At 43.2% G+C, this 17,513-nt stretch overlaps 1 protein-coding gene and 1 long non-coding RNA gene across 2 annotated transcripts in view; both read left to right on the top strand.

Annotated features, from left to right (window-relative positions):
* The first annotated feature begins 1,116 nt into the window (after positions 1-1,116).
* On the top strand, positions 1,117-2,331 carry LOC139669322 (uncharacterized). Its single transcript, XR_011697237.1, has 3 exons — positions 1,117-1,207; positions 1,885-1,965; positions 2,268-2,331. It is a non-coding gene; the product is annotated as an uncharacterized lncRNA (long non-coding RNA).
* Positions 2,332-3,949: 1,618 nt separating this feature from the next.
* Positions 3,950-17,513, top strand: part of NINJ2 (ninjurin 2) — a 50,293-nt gene continuing 36,729 nt past the window's right edge. Inside the window, exon 1 of the mRNA XM_071549772.1 lies at positions 3,950-4,055. Coding sequence (XP_071405873.1) covers positions 4,023-4,055 — 33 coding nt within the window. The 5' untranslated portion in view covers positions 3,950-4,022. The remainder of the gene's footprint in view (positions 4,056-17,513) is intronic.

Here is a 17,513-nt window from a genome sequence, read left to right as displayed (position 1 = left end):
CCTAAAGAAATTATAAAAATTGGGCCTTTGCCTATCTAGTCACTTGCCTGCACTTTTCCAGCAGCTCACACTACAGCATTGCTGAGGTTGGCTCTTCCAAGCCAACCACCAGTGAAACACAGAAAATAGGACCTGGGACAAGAATAGTTAGCAGGGTCAGTCCCTGGCTGTCACAGACAGCCGTATCAGGCAATCCTTTTGGCAAACTCAGCAAACTCCATTGCCAGTCTGGTTCGGTTGCTTGTCCTTGCTACTCTCACTGGCTGGATTCTTCACATCATCAGCACTTAGGCAGCCAAGATCCTTCCTCTAGTTTCTAACCTAGCATTTTTTCTTGGTCAGTTTATTAATTAGTTCCAGTGCTAAAGCTGCACTTCCATCTCTCTAGAGTTTTCCAGTTTAGTGGATTTATAGTTGACATAAATATCATCTTGATTTTCATTCTGTAACACTGAACAGGCCAAGCTGTATTCATATCCTCTCAGAGAGTCAGGTGAATACACCCATAACTGATCAGTAGTGCACTTGTGTCCTGATATAGAGAAGGGTTTGCACCAAATTACAGGGTGGAGAAAGAGTGTTTCAAAACCAAAACCAAACCACTTCTGTAATACAAGATCAAGGCCTTGGAAGAGTTAAGAAGTGAAGTTGCCCTGTTAGAAGTGCAGTTGTCCTACAGAAACTCTTGTGATCTTGGATACTCTCTCAAGTGCTGCAACAAATCTGGGAGTGAAAGGGAAGAGCAGTTCTTGGATCAGTCTCAACAGAGCATGCCCTGCTTTCTGCTGCCAGCTGTCTGTCCTGGATGGAGCTGAAGCTCAGGGATTTCAGCTCCTCTTCCCATGTCCCCAGTCAGGGGCCAGCACTACTGGTGGCACCAGCACTGCAGCACAGCTCTTACACACCCAGCAGCAATGCTGCTTGAACCGGCTTGTCCCCACCCTCCTCCACTCCCAGCTGCTTTTCCCATTTCCCGCCGGACGCTCTCCCTGCAGCCAGTGTAAGTGTTTGTGCAGTTATGTGCAGAACCAGGTCAGGGATCTGATCCCAGCCAAAAAATTAGCCTGCAATGATTTTTTTTTTTCCCAGCTGGAAGAAGTTCTTCTGTCTGGTTTCTTGGGTGGCTGCACAAGCACTTTGGCTGGCATAAGGAAGGGAAGAGAATGAGGGTGGAAATGAGCAACTTTGCCATGTGTGCTCCTCCCAGGTGAGTGTGGCTGATCCACAGAGCCTCCCCTCCACTCTGAGCTGGTGTGGGCTGACCTCGCAGGAAAAATCACACACTTGTTTTCGTCACGCCCCAGATGCTCCTCACCCTCCTTGCAAGGAACGCTGCTCTTTCCCTCTCCATCTCTAGCATGCATTAGCAGAAAGACTCTCTAATCAATCAACAACCATTAGAACAGACAGGTTTTGAAGGTCTCCCACTTGTCTTAGGTTATACAAAAGACTATCAGAGAGCTCCGGGGCTGTTAAGTCTAAAACTGGTGAGTGCTACCATTCATGTGACACAATCCCTTCTAGAAGTTGGGCTACATTCTCTAGGCCTGAATCTTTGGACCATTACAATGGTGCATTCTTGCATTGTAATTAACTGTTACTAGGAAGATAATTGGAAAAATGTAGTTCTTTGTAATCACATTTAGAAACAAGTATATCAAAATAAGTTCATTGAGGCACTCCTTTCATGGGCAGCTATTATAATTCAGTTTAAAATAAACCCACTCCCTTCTCATATTTTTTGGCTCTGAGCTTTGCTATTAATGACTTAGACATACTAATTTCTATAAGACATTTTATTATTTGAAGTTTTCTCAATTTAATATGTTTGGCTCCTGACATTTCAAGGAAGTATAGAGCCATTGTTATTAATATGCTTTGCAGAAAAACTCCTTCATGTTGTGCTGGGAGAGGGCAATGAGAACCTGGTTTGACTGGAACACCTACAAGGACACAAGGGTTACTGTAAGTTTTGACTGGTTTCTGTAATCTTGTCCTTCAGTTATTCTGAGAACATGGCACAAGATTACTACTTTTTGTAACAGCTCTCTGGAGAGTGTGTTAAGAAAAAAACTCCTAGTGTAGCATTTAGACGTAAGAATTAAAACAGTTTTTAAAAGGCACATTGTAATGCATCATGCAGTCCTATTTGGAAGTTGTGCACTGGTGGTATTTGTTTATCTACTAAATAAAATAATAGATTCTCCATTCCTGTCTGACCTCTAGAAAATATTTTGTAGTTGTTCTTGTGCTTATGTCCCATATAGGAAGTCCAAATACAGCTTTCATGGGTGGTTTGCTGGAAGCCTGTTCACAAAGGACCTGCAGAACATGAAGTTCTTTTAACTCCAAGGAGTGTCTGAGCAAACACAGTGGGCACCCACCTGGTGTAAATTATCTATTAATAAAAATATGTATTTATAAACTGATCAACCATAACATATTTTTATAGACAAAAAAACCCTTAACTGAAACAGATAATTATCTATATTAGCATCTGTGCAATAGTATACTCACAGAGAGCTTTTAGTTAACTTACAGGTTCCCATCAGGAGAGCAAGTCACCAACTGGAGCAGATGGGCTGCATTTTGGGTTAAATACTCCTTACATTAAAAGAAAAAAAAGGAAAAAGTCAAAGCCAACCACTGCTAAAGAGTAGCAATGAGTGGCCTCTTCCTGCTCACCTTCGAACACTTATTTCAATGATAACAAGACACAGGGATCTTAATTTTCGTTCAAAAGCAGGAACCTTGATGGAGGCTTTTGATTGTAGAATCAGTCTCATGGTTCCTGATAGGCTTTCAGCCTTAGGCCACATCCTAAGGATGAAATGAGCTGTATCCTAGCCCTGTTTTCCTGCATAACACTAGAGCTTAAGTCCCTAAATGTATCTCACAGCTTCAGTTCATACATCTGTAAGTTAAAAAAAAAAAGCTGTTTAAGAGGAATGCAGAGAGGGTAAATTCATCAGCACTTTGAAATGAACTTGCAGAACTAAGCACTGGTATTTTCACTGCAAAATGAGGCCTTTTGCTGGGAAGCATCAATGCAACAGGATCATCTACTGACAGGCTTGTCAGCACTTCAGGCAGGCTGGAGTATTAGAACATGGATTTGGCTGAACTGTTTAAACAGAATATATTACTTACCATAAATTTTCTATGCTACTGGAACTGTATCTCCTTTGAAAGCCTAACATGCCTACCTGATCTGTAGGTAGTACAGAGCAGCAGCTTCTCTAAAATCTAGAGAATTATTGCTGATTTTCCTGCCTGAGGAACCCACCTAATAATAATAACAACATGTTTTTCTCCACTCTGACTTGACTCTGGCTGCATACATTTCCATTCCAGCGTCATTCATAGTTGTTTTTAACTTCAGCAAAAAGCAAGATTTAATTTCAGTTAAGACCAGACATATCAAATTCAACTCAAAAAAAGTGTTGGGGAGGGGACAGGAAGAGCATTTTGGCTGGGGAGTAAAATGAGAAGGGACTGTGCAAAGAGGAAAGTGCAAACTTTCTCTGAGATGTAACACTATCTTTGCTGCATTGGTAGCAACCAGGCACAGCTTTCTGGACCTCAGATCTTCACTCCTCAGTTTTCCATTCCATGCTCTGCTGTGTGCAGGCCAGAGAGGAGAGATTGGGATGCCTGCTGTGGCTGCACAGCCCATGCCAGGAACCTCTTGGTACTCTGGCTGCCTCACCGTGGCCCTGCCCAAGTGAGCTCATGGGGCTCAGCTGGGCTCACAGAGGTAGCACCGACACGCAATCAACACGAGTGTCATGGAAAGCCTAAGAGGGGCACTTGTTCCACGGGCTGCCTGGACAATGAAGAATCAATGTGCCACCCCCTCTCTCGCCCCCAGCCGATGCCAGGGCGGGCGGGCGGCCGCCGGCATATGAATAGCAGGTCTGTTCCAGCAGCTGCATCCTGGTCCAGCACAGGGAGAGTCTCTGGAGCACAGAGCGCTCCACTCCGTGCTCCGGCTGCAGTGGGAGAGATCTGGGGGCAGCAGGATGGCCTCGGAAAGGGAGAGCACCAACACTCAAGTGAGTCCATCTTGGGGATATACCCATGGGGGGGAGAAGCAGGAGGGAAGGTCCCCTCTTTGGGGGGAATAGCCACTGCTCCTATCATTTGTTCCTCAGCTTCGACGGCCGATTTCCTTTGAAAACTCAGTTCTGCTTTTTTCCACTGTTCCCCTTTGAAGAAAAAGTAGAAGCAGGATTTCACTTGCCTTCTGCCAAGAGCAGTTACAAGCCTTTTTCAAAAAAAATAATGAGGGTAAGAAGAGGGATATTACTAAAAAGAGATGCTTTTGGGGGAAGGGGGGACAGCAGGGGAAGAAATGAGCCTTCAGCTCTCAGAAGGAGGCAGCACATACTCTACAAGCTGCAAATTTCTGATCTGTTCCTCATCTCACAAAGCCTTACTCTGTTTGGCAGAAAGTGCTCTCAATCTTGAGAGGAGGAAAAGAAATAAATATGGCAAATACTGAGGGAGTGCAGAGGCCAGAATTTCCTATGTAGGGTTTCTAGAGAAACAAAACTTCTTGGTGAAGCTCTTTCAGTTCTCTGTGTTCCCATTCTGAGTGTTTGTGTTTTTTAAGTAGGGTGTTTCTTGTGCTCAGCATGCATTCTCAGAAAGGGCAACTACCCAAGGGTTTGGGAAAAAAAGACACTGTTAGAGATGAAATGGAATCAAAAGCCAAGATCATAAACATCCATCAAACCTCAGAAGTTCAAGTCCAGATCCGCACTTCAGACAACTGTGGAGAAGGGAAGAATATGAAGCATTGCCTGGGGCACAGCTTCCAGCCCTGAATAGGCTGGCATGAGGGTCCCAATTCTGCAGCCAGTTTTAAAGTCTGGGATGGTCTTAATCATCCTTAGACTTGACAGTGGGCAAGTCTATCTGGGGTCACAGCTTTTACCTCTTCATCCCATGTCAAAGAAATTAAAACAGAGAGATTTGTGCCCTAGAAAATAATCAGGACAATTATCCTTAACTAGAAAGAAGGATTGAGACTCCCTAAACATGCAGAATGTATCTCCACTGAAATACAAGGTACAAAGCAGTTTTTTGAAGGCCTGGCAGTAACTATGCTCAATAAGAGACACAATAAGTAAGGAAGATGCACAAGTAGCTATGACAGATGGTAAACATGTACTTTATTCAGAACCAAGAAAGAGACAGGTTAGTCTTTTCTAGAATGAGATAGTAAGGTATAGAAATCAGTAAGCCAGAAACTTGGGGTAAAGGGCAAAGAGGTCAAGAAAACTATGCTAAGTAAAAAGTCAAACTAAGTCCTTGTATATTAAATTATTCTACCCACTGGAAAATGTCAGGTCTATTGTGGATTTGAAATCCAGGTTTCATAGATGAAAAAATCAGCTTCACCAATTAGAATTCTCATAAACTTCTGAAAAATCCTGGGTTTAGTGTTTTCCATTTCATCCCACTTTGTAGTTAAGTGAAGAGACAAAAGGGATCATCAATGTCTTCATTCTTTACAGTACTCAAATAAGCAAGCCCTAAAGGTCAAAGGTGCCTTGAGTTGCAGAACTGAAATGAGCATATCTGTGTGTTTCTAGGGCAGGAAGGCCTGGTGTGTTTGTATTCCCCTCTGCACAGGTTGCCACAAGAACAACCATCCTACAAAGGTTTTCTTTGTGACACCTCACAGGAAAGCCTCAAGGCAGTATAAAATACAGGTGAATGCACATGGATCCCTGAGTGCTTATAATATACAGTGCCAGCAGGGGAGGGAAAGAGTGTTACCCACTGTGTTATGTATGATGGATGTAATCCCTTAACCAAACCAATGGCGCTTTGGTTCAGGCTCCGAAGGACGTAAAGGCATAAGCTGTAAATGGACCAAGAACTCCTCTGGTTTCAGTCTGCTTTCTGAAAACCCACAAAGGAGCAGAGTTGACCCAGTGAGCATCGATGCGTATGAGTTTGGAACACCAATCATGCGTTTAGCACATGAATAGCAGGTGCCTTTTCCAAGACTCATTTGTCAAGGAACAAAGAAAGTTGTGGGTACAAGGAGTCTCATGCACACCTTTACTGCCACATGTAATTTGACTACAAGCCAACCACTTTATTCTATAAATATGACAGCCTGAGTGAGCCTTCTTTGAGCTCCTGGCTAAGCAACCTCACTGCATGGCTGTGGTCTCCCTTTGCACTGTGACAACCTTCAAGTTTGCTCCTCAAAGCAGAGAAACCTGTTACCAACAGCATATCTTTGGTAAGTGATTGATAGTGCCCAAAGCTTGTAGTAGGGTAACTTTGATTTGTGCCTTGGTAAGTTTGATTTATGCCTTGATAACTTTGGCTTTTTTTCTTTCTTGGTAACTTTGACTTGTGCCTTGGTAGTTTTGAGGCAGTGTTCAAATGTGCTGTAAGGTAACAGAGTGAACCTTGCCACTGAGCTTTGTTAAGTCATGTTTTTACAATATCATATTGAAACCACTTTCACAAATACATCTGATGGTGATTCTTTAAGGGATCTAAGACAGCCATTCATGACAGATTGGAATAGATTGCAGGATCTGAATCAGGGTTTGTGATACATAGCTGAGACAAGCGGAGTGTCCTGGCAATGAAGTGACTTGACCAGTGTGAGGTAAGGCAAGGAGTGATAAGGAGGAGAGAAAAAAAATTTCAGTTGGAGGTACATCTTAAAGCCTCCTTTGAGTCCCTGCTATGAGCAGGGAATGCAGAGAAGGTGTGTCCTCTGAAGTTTCCAGCTGTGGGTTTATGAAGAGCTTGTGGGAATGTGCGCTGCCTGCTCTGGGGTGGTAAGGTGTGACTTACTCCTCAAAGAGCTCCTGCATGGAGGAGCAGGAACACTCATGAAAGTTGACTATGACACAACACAGAAACAGGAATTCTTATTTATAGAGTGAGGGTCCTGTGCCCAAAGTAGTTGCACAGTACCCACTAGCATTTTTACATGGCCAGGTTAGAGAGGTAACTACAGAATTAAAGCAACAGGAATCTCTGGCCTCATGCAGGAGAGAGCTAGAAAAGGGAATCAAGATTTAAGAAGTCTCTAATGAGAACTGATCACTCTCCAACATTTTTTGCTTATTCTGAAGCAGGAGAATAGGAGCTCACTCAGCAAAATTGAAAGCCTCTGTAACAGGAGACACTCCCTCATCCAGTGTGACATCAGCCTGTGGAATTTGCCATCTCCTGGAGTAGGTTAGAAGGTCAAATATTGGGGAAAGCATTGAGAAGAGGTCAGGAGGTCCAGTAACAATATTTACACTTATCCAAGCTAAAAAAGGTACCTTCAAATCCCATAAGCCAATAGCAGGATAAAAATAAATATGCTTTTCAGTTCCCTACAGGCAATGGCACAATTGCTGCCCAGACTACAAGTGGTAATTGCATTAGAGAAGTTATACACCAGCTCTCCATAAATGAGACCTAGGACTGCTTTTTAGCAGCAAGAGGTATCTCCCATTAATCCACCTTCTCCCTTACAAAAATTCTCTTGTTCTGTCTGTTTCAAAGAAGTCTTTTTTCCCATTCTGACTTCTAGGAAGACCAGAAAAATCTCAAACTGTGCACAGAGAGATGCTAAGAGGAAATGGTGCTGAGATGGAAAACAAGCCACAAGGCTGTAGAGCAGTCTCACCAGATCAATACCAGCCATTCAAGTGCTAAGAAAATAGATAAACTGGAATGAAAATATTTTAATTAAAAATAATAGTTTACCTATTAAAAGATAAAACTTTGATATTAACTTGAATGATGCATTTTTTTTCTCACCAGACAGCCCTATCTGTGGCTTCCAAGTCAAACTTTCACCTTCCTCTATTAAACACCTGTCATTGATGAGAAACCAGGCAGAGACCAGCAGATGAGATACAACAGAGCACATCCTGAGATAGTTGGGATCAGGAAAACGTGTTTGACATAGAAACAAATAAAACAACCCAACAAGATCCCATCACCAATTTCCTTTTACTTCAGGAAACAAAGTTTTATAAATCAGAATAGAAGTATGGCTTTGATAGAAATACTCTGGCTGATTTATCTGCACTTCTTCCCACTGACTCTTGCCTTCAATTCTTCAACACAGATTTGCAGGGGGGAGAGAGAAGGAGGGAGTCACACAGGATGGTTCTTTGCAGCAGTGAAAAACCTGTTAAATCTGTTTAGCTGTGTACCTCATCCACTGCAGTTCCTGATCTGGCATCTTCACACAACCCCATTTCATTGGTGATTTAAGCTAAAATGTCAGACTTTCAATGGGAGCCACTGAGACAACATCTGCTCCAGCACTCCCAGCACAGCAGCAGGAACCAGGGGTAGGTCTGTGGACAGCTGAAATCAGTAACACTCACACATTTTGCCACAGCAAAGTCTGTCAGAGCACCAGATGAATATTGCAGACTGGAGCAAAGATTGGGGCTGATATTAAGTGGTTCCACAGGTTTATTAGGTTTATATTTTTAAGTTTTCTTACTCATGAATGGGTGTTATGTTCTGTATAAATGGATGTTCAAGGGATGTGCACTAGAAGAAATGTCATCCGTATTCGAATTGCAAAAGAGGCTATATAGTGTATGTTGTGTCTTTCTTTTTATGGTTTCTTACTCTTGGGGTAAAAAAATTTACAGTCCTCTGGGATGAGAAGCAGAAGTAATACCTCACCATTTAGGGAATCATTCATACTTCAAAAGTAAATAATAAAAAAAATATTAAAGCTAAAATAATCGTTCTGGAAAACAGACCCTGCACTGACATTTTTTGGCAGAAGCTGCCTGGTGAATACCTTGAACAGAAAATACATCTGTGGAAATAAAGACAGGTTTGCAAGCAACTTGCAGAGGAAAAAAGATTTTAAATAATTGAATAGTTTACTTCCAGCACTCAGTTTTTGACTGGATCTACAGCAGGCAGATTTTAGACAGGCAGATAAACAGTTAGTTATAGGCACTACAGTGTGGACTTTTCCAAAATGCCCACAAAACAATTGGAAAGTCCCCCCCACCACTGTAAATTCCAGCTCCCACATCCCACTTTCAGTTTAGACCTGATGAGGAGATATAGGGAGTGTGTTCACAACTGGGTTAGACTTTCAGGGTTTTGGGGGGTTTTTTGTGCCTTTAACTTGTGCCTCAAGGCTGTGATGCCCTTACAAGTTCCTGATTTGGGCATGTATTTGCCTGATTCTGCAGTAACAACCAGCTTGTAATTCCTAGTGCTCTAGGACCTCTACTCTCCTTCAGTGATTTCCTACAATGGTGGAGGTCTCATATCACCAACAAAGCAATGTCCCTGCCCCAGTGGGCTTCAGTAGTGTTATTTGGGTTATGTAATTTGGGCCTGGATAGTCTGCACTGAGAGAGAGAAAAAGCCTTTCAGAAAAAAATCTAAAATTCTTCAGAAAAATCCTTTCCTGTGACACCTCAGTATGATGTGTGGAACTCAGTCATCAAGAGCCTGAGGAGCTCATCTCATTGTGTTTTTAACTAAACTAGCCCAGTTACTACAGCCCTTCAAACACGGCTCCACTCCCCACTCCCTGAGGTCCACTCCACCACCTGTGCCATTCATTTGACCCTGGTAAAGCTGATTCAGAGAGCTAAACTCAAAGAAAACTAACCACATTTCGGCAGGGGTAATGTTCTGGTTTGCTGTCCTGTGGTGGTTCCTGGGAAGATCAGACCACGCCAATGATCAGGACTGCGTGGCCATGAGAGCATGGAGAGGCAGCAGAATCCCCCTTTCAGTGGCAGCCACCCCTCACTTCAGGTGAGCAATCCCAAATCTGGGTGTAGCCAGTAGAAGAAGCAGGGAAGGCCTTAGCAATAAAAATTATTGCTCTCACTGCAAGATTTCATGCTGCTACTTGAGATTAAAGCCTTTACAGGGTTAGCTAGAGGCTTGGGCAGAGAGATTGACTGGGCCCTCATTGGTCAAAAGACAGATGTGAAAGTGGTTGTCACACCTGGAAGCAGGAGTGATGCTCTTCTCCCCCAGCTGCAGGGACCTGTAAGTCTGTGTAGCATTACCTGTGCTGCTCCCAGAAACCAGCAGCACTCACACCTGAAGACAGACAAGTGTGACCACAACAAACTGAGAGGACTTTTACTTACAGCCAGTGCTTATTGGTCCTTTGCTATATAGTCAGCTGTGGCATTTCTCCTCTGCCCTATACATTCCTCCTGCCCACTCTGCCTGGACACGGACAGCATTCCCACTTAGGGTGAATGCTCACTTATGCCCTTTCCAAACATGGGGATAGTATTTTTCATTTCAAGGAACTGGACCCTAGGTTTTAGGGTATCTGGGGAAAATGAGGCACATGTGGAGCTAAATATCCCCTTGGAGTTATCCCATGGAAATCAGCATCCTTCCACCAGGGGTTGAGCTGGTCCCTCACAGTCCACTTTGCTGAAGGACAGTGAAGCAAAATGTCAGTGTCTTCCTGGGAGAGGGAGTCTGGTCCCACACTGTGCACTGGACACATCTGATAACCATTGCACAGCCAGAGCTCAGGTCACAGCAGGAACGGGGGCTCCCTGTGTGGGTGGGAAGTGGTCAAGTGGCACAGAACCCAATGTGATGAGATGGTGCCTGTGCAGCACAATGGACTGAGGAGTCACTCAGAGCTTTGTGCAGTCATGGTTTATGCCCCTCTGAGAGTGATAGTGAGTCAGAAGGGCTGTACCCTGTTTGGAGGACAAGATCAGTCAGCAGTCACACCAAACCATCCCAGGACAACCCTTCTGTGGCCCCTGTGCCACAGCACCAGCCTGGCCTGGCCTGCTCATCAGCCACCAGCAGGGCTTTCCTTGTACCACCACCTCCTCCTCAGCCACAACCTTGAGGGGCACCATCTCCTGCCACGCACCCGTTTCACACTTAAGGACACAGGTACACCTCACCCACACCTGTACCTTGCAGGTCTGAGTGCACAAGGAGTGGGTTTCTTAGTGAGTAGTCATAAACCTGGTTATGGTGGTGGCAGCTCACTGTTCTCCTGGCCAGCCAACAGTAAAACCTTCCATTGACACATCTTTGTGAGTGGGAGTCCTCTGCGACATGAAATACCTGTTAAACCAGACCTAAATCAATTTTTTCACCTTTTGACAAATAGTTACCCCCCATCTCCAGCTTCATTCCAGCCTGTGCCTAAGAGCTGCACGATGCATCTGCTTCTCTCTGTCCCCAACTGACACACTGATAAACCAAAATGGAAGCCTTCAGTCCAAGTTGCCATTTCTCAGCTCTTCCTGTAAAATATGTATTAATTTTTTATATTTCTCTTCTGAGGACCAAAAAAGGGCAGAGCTTCAGGCATGCAATAACCACACACAGAAGTGTGAGCTTCTCCAAGTACAAAAGGGTGAATGGACATTTTCACTGCCATTTCCCTGCCCCTGGCTTGTGAGTCAAATGTTTATAAAACTGCCTCTGAGAGAAGGCAACACAAGAAATGAGCTCTACTACTGTAATCTAGACTGCCTCAGGTATGTAAACACACGTAACAGAGACATTTGAATTGGACACCAGAATGATGGAAGGGCCCATGTGCAGATGTTGCAAGATTCACATCACCAGTTACTCTGCACCTTGACACACTCCTTTGAACTAGGCAAGCTATAATTCTTTGTCAAATTACATGAATCAGATATGTGACTCTAATTACAGCTGTGAAAACCATTATACTCAGGATCTTAGAACTTTCTATCCAAAATAACCCTTGGGGAAGAAATTTCTCATGAAGCTGCTTGGGCCAAGGCTCAGTGACTGCTGGAAATTCTGGGGGAATCCTGTTGGCAGGTTTAGAGAAATGAGAACAAATGAGATGATGTACTGCTTTGTGGGTTGTTCAGGCTCTTTTCCCCCTCCTTTCTTTCTTTTTCTTGCGGTATTTATGCTTATTTGCAGGAGTTTTCTGTTTTATAGTCATGTATCTCCAAATAATATTTTGTGAGATTTACAAAATGCCCCAGATTCACCACAGACCTTTGTTATGTGACAAAAATAACTGCTCCAACCAATCTAAAAAGAGCCAAAGGGCAGACAACGATTTTTCTGTAACCTGTGCCTTACTGAAGGAATATTTCTGCAGAAAATAACAGCACAGAGATGTTCTCACAGGACTTGAGTGAGAACCAAGTTCTGCTGCCCCTAGTTCTCCAAGCATGTTATAAATATCAGGGAATTTAATTTCCCAATCTCCACATGGAGGAAGAGGGGTTTTCCTGCCTCTTTTACAGATCTTACGTCAAGGCAGAGACAGCTAAATGACCACTGATGTACCCAAGGACACACAAGTAGAAAGTTAGAGAAGCAGGAAGGCATCTCTGAGCATCTCTGGATTGCCATGGAGCAGCAGTGTGTGCTGTGGTTTCATCCCTGCTTCTTAAATTCTAAATCTCCATTATTTTTTATGAAACCATTAAAGATTGTTTTAGTCATCAGAGACCACTCTGTTACTTCACACACTGTAAAGAAGGACATTAACTGAAGCTGTCAATAAGAGGCCACACACAATTCTTTCCCTGCTGAATGTTAACTTCAGCAGCAATTCGGAAACAGATTTCGACACACTTTGAAGAGTTCAGGCACACAGCTGTGTTTGCACCTCTTTCTTGGTGGAGCAGAGTCATGCTCAACCATGATGGTGTAAGACACAAACCCCAAAGCCAAAGTGAAACAAGTTAAACCATATAAAACACAACTTCTGACTCAGAATGACCATACGGGCTCTTGATGCAACTCTTGAACTTTGCACCTCCTTCTGGCTGAATCAAAATGAAGTGTTCCTACATGTCCCTGTGTGATTTCAAGCTGTGGCCACACATTTTTTGCTGACTGAAGGTGAAGCAGGGAGGTTTGTCCTCATGACCACCATCAATTATTACTGCCTCAATGCAACTGCTCAAAGTAATCATTCTATCAAGACTATCTGGGCTAGGAAACCTCCTTCACTGAGTCTCTAGGCTAACCCAGGTCATTGTGAAAGAACTCATTTAAGGAATATGTCCGGACAGAGACAGAAATAGCAGTTCCTTTAGACAGGCCTTCATCCATCTTATTGCAATGGGATAGTTGTTTGAGTTCTTGAATATTTCTTGGCTGGTTATGTTACCTGAAGATCTGGTGATTCTGTGATTATCAGAAGACCATGAGGTGTGCAATCTGGGGTCTTAGCTTAGTTGTAAAAAATACTGCAAACAACTATCAAACAGAAATACAATAAAAACTATTCCTGCATAACATAAGCACCCAGGGTTTTTTTCATCTTTTGCCTATGATGATACCTTGACTGACAATTCACACTGGTCAGGGAGACTTCCAGCAAAGGAATAACATACTACAAGAAAATAAAATATGTTACTGTTTTCTTTTAACAGAAACAGATTTGAACTCCATCTTCATGTGCTAGATTCTTGGGAGCTGACTCTGGACCAGTTCCTTAGCCAGCCCCCATTTTTGGCATGTGGTTGTGAAAAAGTTGCCGAAGGGAGTTGTGTCAAAGGGCTTTTACTTTGCTCTTAATGGCTCCACGTGCAGTCTGAAGGAATCTGAAGCGCTCACGAAATGTGGTTTCTCCTCTGGTGTTTGCTGTTCAGCTGGCTCAGCAGCTCAACCATTTAAAACCATTGTGAGTGGATTTAGCACTTGTGAAATAATGCTGGCCTATTCAGAGCCAGAGAGGAATGGGCAAAGTCCACCAGTACCATAAAAGCCCCTCTTACCTCCTTCTCATAGGAGGAGCCAGAGTGCAATGGATTTTGAGGGAGAAAACTAACTCATACCCAGGTGCAGCTACACAGACCTTGCAAGAAAGAGATATGGGCCTGACATACATTCAGAGGAAGCAATGTCTTCAGAATCCCAGAAATGGAATGAGAGAAAAAATGAAGAAAAAAAAACCACAACAAAACACACTGAAACCCATTTACCTAAGTATAGGGAGCAAATCATGAAGGAGAGAAGAAACAGCAACAAAAAAAAAGAGGATCATGGTCCCAGAAGAGAATTCTAGTGGGTCGTGTTCCAAAAAACCACAGACTATGAATGCTACTAAGCCAAATGGGGAGAACAGATATGGAAAACTGAGAGTCCTGCAGGTCTCTGTCCCCAGAACTCAGAGAAGATGGAGCTCCCCACTTCACCCCAGTCTGAGCTACTAAGTATAGCAAGAGGTGTTTTGTCTCTGAGCTGATCTAATGCTTAGTTATTCTGTTGAGACCATGAAAAAAAAAAGGAGATAACTAAAAACATCTCTGATGTGGACAACATTGCACTCACACTATAGATCTGTATCTTCATACGTAGGTTTGAACTCAGGACCAAGCTCAGACAGGCAATTCAAAAGCAGATGGCAAGAGGTCTTGGTGGTTCTAATTTAATTAGCTTTTAGGTAGTGATGTTGAGTTGAGTAGCCTTCTGATTCATTTCCAACCCCCTCTGCACCACCTTCAGGCACCAGCCATCACTCTGAGTTACTGAACTAGCTCAGAATTATGGTGTCCCCTTTATTGGGCAGTGGCAAAATGGCAGTTTTGTTTTGGGTCCCTGGGTGGGGGAACAGGCTCAGGATTTGGATGCAGGTGGTGAACACAGGTGTTTATGGCCAGGGTGGAGCAGAGCTGTGCTGAAGCGCTTCCTCTTGTCTCACTCACAGAACGTACAAACAGGGACATTATCTCTCCTGTGGGAGCGACTGACTCACATGCTTGGCCAGCTGCAGGGAAAGGTGTCCCTGCAGTCACCAACAGCAAAGAACAGCTAAAAAATAAAAAGAGGCATCGCTCTGTGGCTGCAGATGATAACAACACATTCCTCTTTATTCTGATTCAAAAGCAATTTTTTTCTTCCTTTGTCCCCCCCCCTGTTTTTTCCTATCTGTTGGGAACTTCTTTCTCAGCTAGGAGCCCAGTCAGTCTGTTATTGCTGTGCTAACATAATTTTTATATTCCTCCCATTTTTTTGTTTTACATATTATCACATGATTTATGAAAACTGAAGTTCAGCCAACTAAACCTCAAAGGAGTTATGCAAGAGCAAGTAGCACTGGGCTTTACCATAAACTCTTTACATTAAACATGTATGTCCTTGGAATGATAAATCTGTTTATGAAGTACATTTTGGATATATACTCTTGCAGATATGGCTGGAGGATACTGTTCCAGGTGGCTATTCTTTAATCAGAAGTCCTATTCTTGACCTCTCTGAGAATTGAGGGACAGTATTTAGACAAGTAACTCCTCCAGCTCTATCAGTCAATTCCATACAGATGATACATTTGTACCCTGCGCACTGACAAAGTACTTCTTTGCCTGTTATCATCTGCTCAGTGGGTGTAATTGTAAGGCTGATTCAGCAGAAATGAGAGCAATACTTGTGGGAAGTTTGTGTCAGGACCAGCAAAATACACAAGCTAAGAGAAGGCTGTGATTTACTGATCACAATCTTTGTAAGGAAAGATCTGTGCCCTTTAAAGGCCCTCTTCTGCTTCTGGTGCATTGCGAGGGCAGGTAGGACTGTGTGGCTCTTCTTGGTTGGGCTTTAGATAATATTTTGTAGACCCAAAATTGTGGGATTATTGTATCTGTTACAAAGCAGCTTCAGTCTCCCTTTGGCCCACAGCACAGGTATTACATACACAGTCAACGCTAACATGTTGATATATGTGAGCAGAGGGAGGTTCACATTCTGTACTCCAGAGCAGCAGGAGCTGAGGTGTTGAGGTGATGTATGAAATTGAGGTGGGGAGAGCAGAAGGTAAGATGACAAGGTAAAAGGTCTTCAAAAGGCCCAAAGGAAACAAGGCTGTGTGTTGCCAGGGTCCAGCAGTGAGGAAAACCATTGTAATGATTACACTAAATATTTATCTCCTTGTCAGGTAGGAATAAATATGTATTAAGAGTTACTGGTCATGATAATCATATTACTAGATGGAAAGAAGTTTCTTTTGCCCACCTTCTCTTTTCGTGCTAATAGCAGCATTAAACAGAGCATCAGGGTGCCCAAACAGTATAGGAGAAACTGTGAATAAGAAAAAGAGTGGCAAAATGGCACTTACTTTTGTTGGGTTTTGTTTTGTTTTCAGAAGAAAAATATGCTGTAGTGAGTGCACAGAAAAGTGCCACAAACCCCCAGAACTACTGTACAATATATTGACAGTAAAGCTGAGCTGCTCCAACAGGGGTGAGCTCTGCTGGGGGAGGCAGAAACCAAAAAGAAGGGGTATGATCAGAAATGAATAAACTATAGGGATAAACTTCTCCATCACTTTGTGCTAGGAATGTGTAAATATTTCAATGCACAAGTAAAACTGGGAGCTAAAACAAGGAATTTCTCTGAGGAATGTCAATTAAAGACCATCACAACTGCCCCCCAAACACAGGCATCCGGTGCCTAGTCTGCCACACATGGTCCAGGATTTTTCTTCCCCCTCCCTAACTCTTTCACCCTTCCTCAAACATTCAGGAGTTCTTTTGGACACAGCTTTTTGCTGTCCCTTTGTGAGAATCCAGTTCTGGTACACAACACATACTGAGTGAACCCCACTTGAAATCCAGGGCATTTGTTCTGCATCAGTGGCTCCCACTTCTTTTGTCCCTTGGTCATCTTGAGGGGAGAAACTACAGGATAAACACCACATACAGTGACTGACAAAGGAATCTGAATAAACTTCAGTTCCTGTAAAATTTTGTTTCCCACTCCAGAAATTTAACATGCTCAGTGGCTGAATGTGAATGTCTTCTTCAGAGCAAGACTATATTTGCAGAATTTGGGCATTCAACTGTCAGAGAAATGGTTATTCCGCTTTAATCTCCTCCCATTCCTATTCTGGCCCCAAGGTATTTGCTTCCCCAATAGAGTCTCCTAGGAAGGCCTCATTTGCTACACCCCTTCCCAAAGGTCTCTCAAAGCAACATCTACTCAGGAGATCTCTGAAAAACACAATTGTTACTAAGGGGATTTGGGCCTCCCTTTAATTTCTGCCATGCTGTACTATAGCTCCTCATTATAAAGTTAGTTCTTAAAGGTGTTTTGTCTCTGCAGGGTTGAAAGTTGCTGACTGAATGTCTGGGTCCAATTTGCCACCCGTTTTCCTTTAGCTGGCCATTCTCAGCTATGCTAAGGGCTTGCATATCATTCACATCAATCTTATTCTACATTTTGGACCTGTTTTGCAAAGGGGTTAATGAGAAAACAAAACACAACCTGAATAATAAGTCACCAGAAAAAATTACTACCCTAATCCTTTAATATAGAGCCTGAACAGCAGTTCTTTTCACAGAGGGAAGAGGCCTGATGTTTTTTTCTAATCTGAGAATGTAATTCTCAGGGACAGTGTATGAGGAAACAGCAGTAATCTACAGAACACCCAGGAACAGTTGTTGAAAGATTCCCAGGGTGTTACTTTTGGCAGGACATCAGGTTCCAATAAAACCCACTGAAAACACTGGCCTAACAACAATAATAATAATATTCTACACAGATGAAGTGTC

This window comes from Pithys albifrons, chromosome 3 (assembly GCF_047495875.1).
Source record: "Pithys albifrons albifrons isolate INPA30051 chromosome 3, PitAlb_v1, whole genome shotgun sequence".
In the NCBI taxonomy this organism is placed as follows: domain Eukaryota; kingdom Metazoa; phylum Chordata; class Aves; order Passeriformes; family Thamnophilidae; genus Pithys; species Pithys albifrons.
The sequence above is the reverse complement of the archived record's forward strand: the minus strand, read 5'-3'. Positions and strand labels throughout refer to the sequence as shown.